The sequence below is a fragment of the Calonectris borealis genome, chromosome 1 (genome assembly GCF_964195595.1).
Source record: "Calonectris borealis chromosome 1, bCalBor7.hap1.2, whole genome shotgun sequence".
Taxonomy (NCBI): domain Eukaryota; kingdom Metazoa; phylum Chordata; class Aves; order Procellariiformes; family Procellariidae; genus Calonectris; species Calonectris borealis.
Genome location: NC_134312.1, coordinates 125507514 through 125521336, shown reverse-complemented (window position 1 = coordinate 125521336; position 13823 = coordinate 125507514). Strand labels below are relative to the sequence as shown.

General features: G+C 44.9%; 1 protein-coding gene across 1 annotated transcript in view; it reads left to right on the top strand.

Annotated features, from left to right (window-relative positions):
* The window catches only part of TSPAN7 (tetraspanin 7), a 101611-nt gene extending 89190 nt beyond the window's left edge, over window positions 1-12421 (top strand). Inside the window, exons 6-8 of the mRNA XM_075174306.1 lie at window positions 3133-3216; window positions 10776-10848; window positions 11168-12421. Of these exons, the coding sequence (XP_075030407.1) occupies window positions 3133-3216; window positions 10776-10844 (153 nt within the window). The 3' untranslated portion in view covers window positions 10845-10848; window positions 11168-12421. The remainder of the gene's footprint in view (window positions 1-3132; window positions 3217-10775; window positions 10849-11167) is intronic.
* The last annotated feature ends 1402 nt before the right edge of the window (window positions 12422-13823 follow it).

Sequence of the window (13823 nt, the reverse complement as noted above, 5' to 3'; positions counted from 1 at the left end):
TGAGAGGCAGGTCGGGGTGGATCTAGGGGATGTGCAGTACGGCCAGGATCCCCCGCATGCAGAGTGTCTCCTGGGCAGCCCATCCTGAGCCCATGCTTCTGCCCACCTTCCCAGCAGGAAAGCTTTCTGTTGTGACTGCTACTCTGCCAGCAGGTCCCACCCTTCCAGTTCGGGATGGCCATGCACTCTGAACCTTTCCTGGCTGCATAACTGAGCGGGTGCCATTCGCACTCCCGCCACCACTCTGATGTTTCCCCAAAGTGCCGGGCTTGCTCTGCATGCTCTGCCTGCACAGAGAAATCCCTGTCCACTTGCGAGTTCCTCTTGGCAAAGGAAAATTGTAGGAAGCAGCTGAGGGATGAATGAGCTTGTGCTAGACCAGAGCTAGTAACGCACTTCCAGTCATGCTTGCTCCTAAGCATCTCTCCTGCGAATGCACAACTTGCCTGACAGAAGAGGAATGCTGGAAGTCAGGAAGCAGTTGACTTAATTACTTGATTTTATTACCTAGGGGAAGTTCGAGTGTCCTGCGACATCTGAAAAATTGTGTCCCATTTTCTGAGATAGCCATTTTTAATCAAAGGTTGTAAAGACTTTTTTTTAGCAGTTGTGAGATCTCCGAGTTGTCCCAAACGTTTGAGCAAGGTGGGATGTTTCTGAGAGGGGCATGCTTTTTAAGCAAGCAGGAGAAAATGTTGTGTGGCCCTATGCTTTCTCTTCAGATAGGAAGCAAACGCCTCTGACCCAAGCCCCTTGCTCGTCTTGGAAATAGGCACTTTGCTCTGTGTTTGTTGGAGAAAGAGGAAAATACATATTGTCTGTGTCGTGGAAGACCCTTGTTACCGTTCCTGTAGATAAGTATATTTGGAATACATCTTTTTGGTGGATCTTGCAAAACTATCAGTAAGACAAGTTCTCGAGGAGCTAACAAAATTACTAGCAGTTTATGAGGACTAATGATGAATTATCCAAAGAGGATTAAACTAATGATCTAATGGCAGGACTAAAAGACAACATTCTTGGATTTTCTTTGCCAACTCTGCCACTAACTTGCTTAGTGACCTTGGGTAAATCATTTAGCCTCTCTGTCTGTTTCTTCATCTCCGTTGGGACTAATACCTAACTTCAAGAGCTGTCATTAGGATTAGCTAATTAACGTTCGTATACTGCTTTAATCTTCAGAGCTTATTACCGACAAATCTCAAGAACTACTTCTCTCTAAAATCTTAATAAAGGAACAGATGCATGGTCTGAAGAATGATCGGATACTTGCTAAGTTGTCACTTCTGTCCTCTGAATCAGCACCAAGATGTGCGCACACAGCGCTTCACGTGCTTCTGTACAGTATATACAACTCTTGGGTGCTTCTTGCACTCTTACTCCGTGGACAGTAAGGACTGAGCAATTAAGCCGTACTTATGCAATGCTCTTTGGGAAACAGATGATTGTGATTTGGGAAAACACAGTCTTCAAATGAGGAGAGCGATCAAAACTATCTCCCTTTCATGTTTTTTTAACAAGATCTTCTGTCTCCCTCAAATTACCATCGCTGTTAGATGTTGCATCTCTTGAAGGCTGTTGAATAGAACAGATTTCAGAAGAGCTGGGAGAACATTAAGCCATGTCAGACAAAATGAAAGCACTGCTTGAGCAATCTAATCTCATTTCATAACATGTAAGACACACACAACTATAGTTGCTTGATGTGTTAAATAAGCCAGCTTGAATCTGACATACTGTACACTGTTGTAAGACGTAATTAAGGATTAATATGTACACATAAACATTTCAGAACTGAATTACAGCTGTGCTGGTCCTCAGCTCAGTTTACCACTTCATTACTGTCAGGATGAAATAAAATGTTTTCTGATATTATAAAAGAGGTTAAAGAAGTGATACAATTTAGTTCATGAATGGCCTGTCTCTAACAGAGGACATCATCCTTTCCTTTTAGCTGTGATTATTTACAAACATCTAGTGCTCTGAAGTCATGTAAAGAGTTCCTAAAGTGTTTGCAGAAGTGAGGGGGGTGTGGATGGAGGGGGAATGCGGAGACAATTCTCTCTTATGGGACAGGAGTCCAAACTGGGGAAGGAAACTCACTGTTATTTCTGGTTTTTCCAACTTCTGATAAAGTGAATAAAGTTGTAACATGAAATTAAATGCCTTGGGACTGGCTTTACACTGAGTGGTGTTGGTCATTTGAGGAAGCGTGGCAAAAGGGGCCAAGAGGTGGCTTTGGATTGTGTGGGCAGATAGATTAGTAATGAAGGAAAAAATAGACATTATCCTTTTTTTCTTCAAGTTTTGCATCACTTGTTTAGATTCGTTTAGACACCGCAAACTAGGAAAGCTAATTTCAAATGCTTTTTTGAGGGGTAGAGTAGGTGAGGGGAGAAACTTGGTGAAAATGATCATACTGATGGGGACATCTCAAAAAAGCCTATCCAAGAGAAGGGCAGAAATGTGTATGAATCTTCTGGCCCCAGTATGGGCTGTGAATTGAGGCACGAGGCAATTGAGGCACAGCTGATGGAGTCAGGGTCTGAGCTAGAGAGAGAAAATTGGGTTTGGGGAGCAGGACAGGGAATTTTATGTCCAAGAGCAAACGAACCAAGAAACTTCATACAAAACCGTTAATAACTTTGTTATATGGTTTAAAGTTATATACTACTCAGTACCTTGTCTGGTGTCCTTTGACAGGCGAAGGCAAGCAGAATGCCTCACTGGACGCCTGAAGCATGCTTGTATTAAATACCTGGAGTATTAGGAGATCAGCATCATTTATTCATTTTTGACACATTACCTTATATTGGTTTGGTTTCAGGTCAAAGCTATATTAATGTTTTTTAAAACAATGTGAACTGACTTTCTTTAGTAAGACCTGTAAAAAGGAGTGCAACATCACATTTAGCTTTTAAAAGTATTGAAATATATTTGTTTCTAAAAATAACTGGTTTTGCCACCACTTTCCATCATTCACTCGGAATTGCTATTAAATAAAAAGATGACATTGTTGGAAATTACAGCAAAAATATTGTCTAGCCCAAGTCCATTTTAAATGAGAAATTTGTATGTATGCATTTGTGGCAGGGAAGGTCAATACAAGGAATGATTATGTTTGTTTTCCAGGGCTGTTATGACTTGGTGACCAGTTTTATGGAGACAAATATGGGAATCATAGCTGGAGTGGCTTTTGGGATTGCGTTCTCACAGGTAAGTACATAAATGCTTCCCTTCCCCTCTTTTTTCCCCTCTCTTTTTCTTTACCCGGACTTCAAGGAAGGAAGGATTATGGAAAGGGACTGAACTCAGCATGCTCATTAGTCCTGAGGTCATCTGTTCATTGATTTTCTTTTTTTCAACTTAAATGAAGTTTCTCCTTGGGAATATCAGTTACGGTTGAGCTAATGACTAGCTCAAGGAAAACAACTTGTCCCTCCACTGGGTCAAATAGAGGTTAACCCAATAAAACATTGGCTTAAATGGAGCATAAACAGCTAAGAAGACAAATAGCTTATCCACTGTTTGGATAGGCTTCTATCTTCTAAGCACTCTTATTTTTTCTTAAAGGAGCCTAGAATTCAAAGAGTGTACCTTCAGGTCTCCCCATCATGGACCTGGAGCCTGGAGGGGGCACCTGGGTTTGGTGACCGATTTTTTTTTTTTTTTCCTTTTAGCACTGAACACTGAGCCGAGATCTGCCAAAATCAGATTATTAAACAAACTCCTTGCCTGCACCAAAGGGAGTTTGGCATGGGAGGGACAAGAGGAGGGCTAAGAAGGTGTTTGCGGCTCCCTGATATTCAAATTGCCTTTACCTAGACAGGAGTCGGGGAAAGGTCTGGTCAGAATCTTCTGATCAAGAAGGGGCAGGAAAACACCTGCATGTTTCAACAAGATGCTCCTTTATACTAGTCACTTCGTGTGTGATGGCAAGGATTCTCCTGGAAACATGCAAAAATGAGAGAGAGGGAAACACGGTCAATGCAAAAGTGCTTGCAGAATGGTTCAGCAAAAATGCACAGCGATGTGTTTGGTGCCTGAACCGCTTCTACCTGAGAGGCAATATCTGCCTTCTTTCTGCAGCGATTACATAGTCCAACTGCAAATGTCATATTCTAAAATGATCATGCAGCTTTCATTTGCTTCATTCGCACAATATTAAAAATCTGGGTCCTGAGGCAACACTGAAAATATGAATATATCTGTTGAATGACTTATGTTTATCCAGTGGTTGGAAAAAATGAGGTGCTAGGAAAAATTATTTGACGACTTCTTAAAACTCATGAATTCAGTTAGTGAGCTGTATGTTTACACTGTGCTGCACTGGAAACAAGTGATTTGCCAGTGCTGTTGCCAGTGATGGGCAAGGGAATTAATGGGAAGGCTCTTGCTCCTGCTGCCCCATGTGGTCAGCCCATGCTCGGCTGCATGTGTTTTAGTCACATCTCTCTGAGGTTTAATTTGCTCAGCAGTTACAATGGCCTCCAGGTTCTTCAGAGTAACTGCCCCCAAGCTGTGCAGAAAATGGCCACCACGTCCTCTCGGTCAATGTACGCACAACCTGAGGGAGCCCTAAAACTTTTGGGCTCAGACCAGCTGACTGCCCGGCCTTGGGCATATCTGGAAACCTGATGCCTTCTAGCCTAGGTGTTAGATGTGAGAAGCCCATGATTTGGCCTGTCAGCTTGTTTCCTGTGGGTGTAAACATTGGTTCTTCATACTGCCAGCCACACAGAGCATGTGTGTGGGTGTCAGGTCTTCGGGATCCAGAAGTGGTGAAACCACCGGTCTGGAGCTGTTGGTGCCTAGAGCAGGGGGGGTTGGGGTTTTTTTTTAATAGGCTATTCTAGTTCTTGTTGAATGGTCATGGTTGTCTCGATGCTCTTCTCCAACCTTGATTATGACTTGATTACTGCTATAGGACTCTAAGCTCTTATTTCAGTTTGGTTTCTAGACAGCCAGAAGGCTATAAAGCATCTTTTAAAATGCTTCATGTAAAACTATCCAAAACTAAAATGGGATGAGTAGAATTTTATGATTCATACGCTGCTGGGGCAAATGCCTGTCAGGACCATTGCTACCTGAAAGCCTTTAATGCATGTATCGTGTGTATGATAGGCAAAGCATCATCTTATCTTGCCTGAAAGCTGCTTGCAGCTGGGAGAGAGACTGTAGGAAGAGCGCAGCTGAATTGTTAGTATTTTGGCACGTGCCGGGATGTTTACTCTAGGTCATCAGTTGTCGGTGAGCTCGACACGGGAAGGCGGGCGGGCAGTGCGGGCAGAGCGCGGTCCCTGCCACGGGAGCCCTTTGGCGCAAGGCGAGATTAGCGTGACAGGCTGCAGGCAGCACGGGGGGGAAGGCACTTTGCCGCTGCGGCTCCAAGTGAAAACCAAAGTACGTTTTGATGTGGCGTTGGCAGCTCACGCTGCCTGGTGGTGTGCGCCCTGCTGCCAGCTGGGGATGGCGCTCCCCTGCGTAAGTGCAAGGCTCTGGCGCTCCGAGTAGACCCTCAGCTGCTTGGGGTGTTTGCGAATGTGTAAAAAGGAGGAGAGAGGGGATGCAGGGGAGAAAAATGCATCTCTCCTGGGGTGTGAAGAATAGAGGGCAGCCAGTTATCATTTACTGCCTAATCTGGACCCAATTAGGGACGGTGTGTACACATTGATTTCAGGTGAACCGTGGCTGGCAGTAATGCCAGGCAGTGATCCAGCTGTAGGCGAGGTTTCGCTGTTCCTACTGAGAATACGTTTAATCTAAATAAAAGACAAATTAGATCATGTTGCTCTTCTACAGTAAAGCATGCTCAAGGGCCTTTCCTTCACATGATTTGCTAGGTGTTGACTAGCCTGGGGAATGTGCTGATTCCCAGAAATAGGGAAAGTTGATGTAATGGCATTGCACATCTTACAGGCCTGGCACAGACCTCCCAATCAGAGTCAGAGTTTTAAAAAAACTGCTGTGTTGCTGACATTGTCTGCACTGCTCCTCAGGTTTGAAATAATAATAATAAAATACAATTTGATTGTTTTTGGAATCAGATGCCAATGCTGACTTCCAGCTGGAATAATTTCAGTTTAGCAGGTGCTCTTCAGAGCAGCAAAATGATCTCTGTGTTGTGCCCAACAGAGAATAAAATTATGCAAGCAGCATACATGATGAAGAGTTTTGCCTAGATAAAACTACAGCACAGCGTTGGCTTAAGGGGCACAAGAGGCAGGGTTTGGGGGGGGCGGGTTATAGATTGTGGTTGCAGTAAAGTCCCTAAGTAGGGGAGTCTCAGTGCAGTGTTAAGGCCAAATGATTCCCTCTGTACTGAAGGACTGGAAGCCAGGCGCTCTCCACGTGCTCAAACCCAGTTCCTGAGCACGCACAGTTCCCATCATTTGAAGATACGTTCTCATGCAGCTGTAGTCCCCTCTACAGTGCAGCATCCACCTGCCCTCTTTACTGTTAACATTAATGTGAGTAGCTCCGCCTGACTGTGAATGCAGTTCTGGTGCAGACATCATCCACCTTGTCTGCTGCAAGTCCTGTCTGAGTATAGGGAGGCTGAGACTTGTAATCCTAGCACAGGATTACACCTCAGTCACCCCTTGCACCAGGGTTAGGGAGTGGGATCCGCATCGGGATCCAATATATGACTTGAAATCTAATATAAGACTAATTTTGTTGCTTCTAAATACTAATCAGTGTGGATTCAGCATGGAGATAGGACCTGTGCCAGAGGCATACCACGGCACAGGAGGCTGACTCAGGTAAGCAATTTGTGATATGGAAAATTTGCCGTCTTCTAAAATAGAGGCAGGGAACCTGGATGCTTGAAGATCTGCATATTGAGAATACGGCAAGGTAAATCATTCAACTAAACAATTATTCCTGATGCATAAAAAAATCCAGTTTTAGCTTACCTGATCCACTGATGAATTCCCAGTTAGTTCAATACCTTTCTATTTATAGAAATTCTCTCAAAGAACAAGAAATGGTGAAGATGCCAAGACCCAAAATAAAATGGAAATTCAAATTGCACTTCAGTTTCTCTTCAATATAATAAGATGTAATAAATATGTCATGCAGGACAGCTTCCAGTCAAGGTTAACTCCTGCAAAATAACTATATTAAAAAGCCAGTTATCATGTTTGTGATGGGAGACAAGATTGCTAGGAAGTTGCTGTGGATGGATTTCAGTGGTCAGATCTGAGATATGCATGAGATGACTGCTAGAAACCATGGAGAGATGAACAACACATGCACTGCATTCTGCTCTCTGGAATGAGCTTTGGCCAACAGGATGGTAGTAAAGAAGACACACCTGAGGGATATGCGTTTCCCAGTGCTCTAAGCCAAATAATTTGTCAGCACTTTCAAGTTTCCTGCAGCAAGACCAGAGGTACCAAGACAAACTCTCAGTTTTCTGTGTAATAGTTCAGAGGACCAAGATAATCTTAGAAAAAAGAGAAGAAAGGGGAAAGGTGAGAGAGAATACAAATGCAGAACCAAGTCTGGCGTCTTAGCACTCAAAAAACTGGGAGTATTAAAAAAAAAAATTAAGAAGTGGATAAAAGTTGAGATGAGGCACTTGAGAGACAATGGGAGTGTAGGGAAATGAATGCAACTTCTAGCAGCTAGTTTCTTTGCGGGGATCCTATTATGCCAATCCCTCTGTTTTTTCAAAGGAGCTGCGGGGACCTGCTGCACAATAGGATAAGGGGCTTCCTCCCGTCTGAAGAGCAGAGGTTGCAAGTGATCAAGCAAACGGAGAGAGCAAGGGGGGGTGGAGAGTGCTCATTTGTGGTTCCCAGACTGGGAGCCTCTAACCTGATTTAAATGCAGAGGACTGTAGTTATGACTGTAATGAAAGAGCACCGTGAGGAAAATTCGGCAATCTAATCTAGTACAGTATCGCCTCTTCCTGGCTACAGGAGGGACAGTACTCTTGTGGTTAAATGTGGAAGTCTACGCACCTTGGAAAATACATGTTTTGTATGTGTTCAAAGTACTTCTAAGATATTTATTATAGCTCTGCTATGTCCTGGTAATAGTTAGAAATGCTGTATAAAATGTGTATGCAATGGCTCGATATGCATGCCATTATTTTTGAAACATGGAAGTTTAATATTATGGTTCTATAACCACTTAAATGCATAAACCAGCATATGGTCAGAGCCAAGAATTAAAAAGTGGGCCAAAGATCAGAAAGATACATTCATGTGTAACCTGCCATTCATCTTAAAAGTGACTTGAGTAAATCAAAACATTGTCACATGCCTGCAAATGCTACAAAGCTTAGACACGCTGATGATTAGAGTTATAGACTGTGTAAAACAGAAGAATCCCTAAGTAAAGGTAGCTGGGGAGGTCTGCTACAGCTGAAGGGGGAAAGAAAAGCCCATGGCTTCCTATTTGTACGGGCTGCAGCATCTTTCCCCTTGTAAACCTGATATGAGCAGCAGATTGTGGCCGGGAACAAGGATGGCTGTAATCTGGGTGCTCGTAATGGGAAATAATAGATACCTCGCGGCACAGGCATTTAAAAACAAAAAAGTAAACTTGAATGTACGTATGTTGTTGGCTATTGTAGGATAAGAGAGGAACTGATTTGGGTCTGGGATGGAATTTGCTCAGTGAAAATAAATAGGATGAAATACACTGTGAAGTTCACCTTAATGAAAAATGCAGTAAGACACAGAAGTAACCTCTGAAACCGGCTGAGGAGGGTGAGAGAGGGCTGAAAGGTACCACAAGCACAGAAAAAGGATAGCGAAGCAGGTGGGACAGGGCCACCCAGAGGCACTTACTCTGTTCTGCCTGTCAGAGCACGGAGAAATACATACCAGGGATGCGCTATGGGACATCTCATTCTCCAGAACTGAACTGAGCTAAAGAAACATCGCACGAGTAAGCAGTGGGAGTGTTAAAGACTCTCTAGGAAACCTGCAGAATGTCGGGGGTTCAGCAATGCTTCCCAAATGGCCACATCATCCTCCTGGTGACTGGAATATTTAACCATGGAAATCCAAAGCCCAGCCAGAATATGCTGGCATCCTCATCGTGGCTGGTCCATGGACTCCTGGGCGAGCGCGTCAGCACTCCAGCTACTAAATAAGTTTCCTGCTGGAATACCTGTCTAGAGAAGTTTAGTAGAAACGACAACCAGATGGCTAAAATGTCTTCTCGGTATCAAGTGAGATTTTCAAAAGCTGAGGAGGGTTTTCATCTTTTTTGGCAACTGTGAAAATACAGCCCCCAAAACCGAGTAGCTTAGGTTTTTATTGGAGGTTGGTCAGGAGGTGTTATCTGTGCCCCACGTCTAGTTATAACCAAGACAGTGTCATCCTTGGTATTTGGTGCCAAAATCGGGGGTTGCATGTGGGGGACGGTGGAGATTCACACTGCTTTTAAAGATGACTCCAAGCCCTTTTGAGATGCCCAGAGCAGTCCTGGTGGACACTGAAACAGGAGAGGGAGCGGTAGCGGCAAATTTCTGGCAAATGAAGTGTGTCCTGACCAGAAACATGACATCTTAGGGGCAGAAAACAGTTTATCCAGATTTGAAGTACCCTGGTTTGATCTTGCTCTGGGCTGATGCCAGCCCAAATCAAGCAATTGGCTGGTAGAGAAGATGTATATTTTGATGATGATCGCATTAACAGGGAGCACTGACGGTCTAGGGGAAAGGACACGCGATCCCAAGTGTGAAATGGAAGAAGGAGCCAGTTTGGACGAGCAGCCAGCCAGGCGTTATCTGCGCGTGCTCTGCGGGCTCTGAGGGAGCTCCGCTGCTGCCAAAAGGTTGTGATCCCCCTCCTTAAGCACCACTCCCTTGCGATGCGCGCTGCCCGCAGCAGAAGGAGACAGGCAGAGGTGGTGCCCCCGGCACGGGTGAGCCAGCTGGAGCAGCTGTGACACCCCTTGCTTGGAGCCAGGTCCAGGGAAGGCTGGTCCGTCTGCAGAGATGGCCCTCTCGCCTCACCCCCGTAGCCAGGAATGAGCTGTAACAATCTGGATATGCTTATGAGTTAATTAATAGACCAATCCAAATGAGAAAAGCGAGGTTGAATTATTTATAGTATATTAACGCTGTTGGCATATGCAGGAAACGCTAACAAACTGCAATAGGCAAAACGTTGAAATGACTGAGTGCTTATTGACGAGTGGAAGCCAGGGATCTGTTTTCAATAATCTGAGTGACAGCCAAGGGAATAGTGAAAGACTTTTTATTTATTTATTTCCAGATTTATAACGCTCATTTCTCCGGTGCTTCATCATTTGTAAAGAAAGCATAACCCCTCTGGGGCATTAGGAAGCTTTTCCCCAGCACGCTGTTAGCAAAGTGAAAGGGGCCGCCAGCGCTCGGTGGTGGTGGGTGCTGGGTGCTGGGTGCTGGGTGCTGGGTGCTGAGTGATGGCAAGGGGCCCAGGTGGAGCTTGCGAGTGAACCGCAGCCAGTAGCGTGCTGATGCCCCCACCAGTTTAGCCATCCACTTCTGACTTGGCCAGGCAATGACAACTGGTTTGAAAAGTAGTAAAAAGGCATGCTGTCTATCAAATAAGTACGCTCTGATAACAGTCAAGAGGAAGATCTGATGAAGAAAGACGGAGTTTTTAATGCTGTTTTTCTGATAAGAGTGGTCCTGAAAATAGGGCATAAGTATGTTGTGCGTAACAACTCCAGAACATGAAATCTTTGCTTAGTACGGCCTCTCCTTTGCTCTGCGTTCATTTAATTTAACTTAACTTCTATTCGACTTCTATTCTTGTCCGGAACAGTTGATTGGGATGCTGCTGGCATGCTGTCTGTCCCGGTTTATTACTGCTAACCAGTACGAGATGGTGTAACAAGGTGAGCTTCCCCCGCTTTCTATGCGGTATGCTGTATACGCTCTGGCATATTGTCGTGGCTGCGCTGCTTCTGCTGAAGATAGCGGGCAAGTTTTAGATGCTCAGCATGTTCATCAAGAATTAAATCTTCCCACAGGATTTTTTGCTTTGGGATTTTCATCCCAATATTCTGCCTGGTTGAAAAAAAAAGGGGGAAAACATACTATTGAATGTTTTGTCATTTCGGCTTTCTTCGTGAAAAGGGAGGGCAAAACATCCATCGTGAATGCTGTTAGCAACCAAAGCAACCCACTTCTTTTCTTTTATCCTCCCCGACCCAGTCTTTCAGGAGCGCGAAGTCCAGAGCCTGTCTCAAGACCAGGAGCTGCAGAATTGGAGAAAGACTGAAACGAATGTTACAGCACACACTCTCTCTCGCACGCACGCACACCCACGCCCCCACAAGCAAGCACGTGCGCGCGCACACTCGCACCCCACCTCCCGAACTCTGTCCCATGCGTAGTGTACCATTCTGTGAAGTACCGCGGTGCCACCGAGAGCAGCCGGGTCCCCTCGGCCTCCGGACCCCGACCCCATCCCCGCGGCTCGGCGTAGGACGGCACCGTATGTATGTTCTTGGTCACACAGTAGTTGCATCGTAAGTTAACAAAGGTAATTCATTAACAGCGTTGATCGGGCTGTGCATGTAGTGACTGGAGGGCATAATTAGCCTTTCACCATGGTTAATAAGTGTTGCACACATTCATATAAACCGGTATATGAAATATATATTCTTTTGGTTTTATCTTAATTTCTTGTTTTGTTTATTGCTTTACTAAGGTTTTCATCCTTTCCCCCTTCCCTGCGCCTGCCCCCCTTCCCCAGAAACAAAGGAATCAGTAACATAACGTAAAGATACTTGAAAATGATGTTAAAATGTTGTGCTTGAAGGGAACCATTATTCCTGATGTTCTTCTACATCTTTGATTCTTACTCAGTGTTGTATGCCTAGTGCGTATCCCGGTAGGCTTTGTCTAGTGTATTTTGCCTCTGAACCTGATCCTGTGTAATACTGTTATTAAGCTGTGTTGTTGCTTACTGTGAAGGCAGGAATTTTGCTTCCTTTATTTTTATTAGGTAGTTATGAACTAATTGAACTGTGCTGTACTGCGGCCTTCATACTTTTTTCCTGTTCTTTCTTTTTCTTTCTTTTTGCATCGAGGTTGCAGCCACCAAATACACTGTTGAATCAAATCGAAATAAACACACACACACACAAAAAAAAAAAAATCACAAAAAAAACAGGCATATGAAATATTTTTGGGGGAAAGCAAAAGTTTAAAACCTTTTTAAAAAAATAGGACTTTTTTAATAATGCCTCTGTCTAGCATGCCAACGAGAATGCATTGATATTGTGAGTATTTGTGATATACGTATTAATAAATGGAACCATTACAGATTTCTAGCCGCTTCCTTTTCGTTCTTTAGTCGTAACAAAATTCTTCGGAGGGGGGAAGTGAACATGAGACACGAGTGCACAGCTTGGAGTGACATGTCTTTATGCATATTTTAACAACTAACTTGCTTGTGACAGAAAAAACGTTATTGCCCTGGAAAAAAAGAGAAAGAGCTGGAATTGTTTCAAAACTCCTAGAAAAGCCTTCCACAGCTGGTTTCACCATGTGACAAGCGCATACCCTCTGCTTTGCAATTTTTCGTCTTGTGACTGATACGATCTGCAGCGTTTAATTATCCCGTCCTTAGCGCTGTGCGTGCTTTTGGCATTCAGCAGTTCTCTCTGATTTTGGTGAGGGAGGGGAGAAGAGGGATTTGGGGTTGGGGGTGGGTAATAGCCGTCTTTGCTGCGTTGGTGGAAAGGCAGGCACTTATCTCTTTCTCATTTGAATGCATGAGGTGTTGAAGATCGGAGGGAAAGTCTATGAAGGTTTAACCTGGAAGTTTTGGGCCGAGCTCGTACATTGGCAACGCGGACAGAGAAGAAGACTTGAGGAGGGAAGCCCTGCAGCCTTCCAGCTGTGGAGGAGCTGCGCAAGCGCCTGTGTCCGCACAGCCCGTACAGCTGCCGGAGTCCCAGCCTGTCCTCCATCCGTCTGTCCATCCGTCCGTGCCACCCACCCGGTTACTGCCACCCTCCGCCTGGGGAGGGCTGCCCTGCCTGGTGCCTCCAGCATCAGCTCCCCGTAAACCTCTGAGTGGTGCTGGCGCGGTCGGTGCGCTCCCGCCCACAACTAAAAGGGCTTGCAGCCGCACGGGCAAAAACTTGTCGGCATATGCCGAGGCAGCATGTCTTAAAAACCCCAGTGGCATCTTTGGCTTTATTTGGAGAGCATTTCCAGAGCAGGGAGGGTTGGGACCCTGGTTGCTTTGCCAGGGGGATGGGAAATCAGTACTCCGTGTTGCTCTTGAAACATAGGTAATGGCTTTTATAGATTTGATCCACTGCCAAAATGAAAAGCTGTGATTTGCTGCTCAGTCTCTGCTGCTGTATTTGCTTACAGCTCAGAGCTTCACATTTGGCTCCTGTCACAATTTGCATTTTTCAGCCCGGCTCTAAAATGCACAACCCCACCATATGCGGGCTTCAGCAGGTTGTGTTCCTGTGGTGCCCAGGAGCCGAAGCTCTGGCTGTGCTGAGAGCCGGGCGCACTGTAACGCACTTCCACGGGCCTGCTTTGTTCCATGAAAAACATGAGCAACTCACATTTTCTTCATCACTTACTTTTTCCCTGTTACAAGTTGTTGGTAATGGAGACAAAAAGGCTTAGTATATTTGTGCAAGAGGGGCATTAAGGCGTTGGAGAGTCTGAAGTGCATTTTGTGGCAGGATGCTGTTATGGCTGGGGATGCATTGACTTCCAGCTGAAGACCTGTTTTCCCAAGGTCTGCTGTATCGGAGATGTTCCCCTACCACTCTAAATGAATAGCACGTAGAGAAGTTTGTAGCACTTGTCCTATGGAAGTGTGGAAGTCATTTTA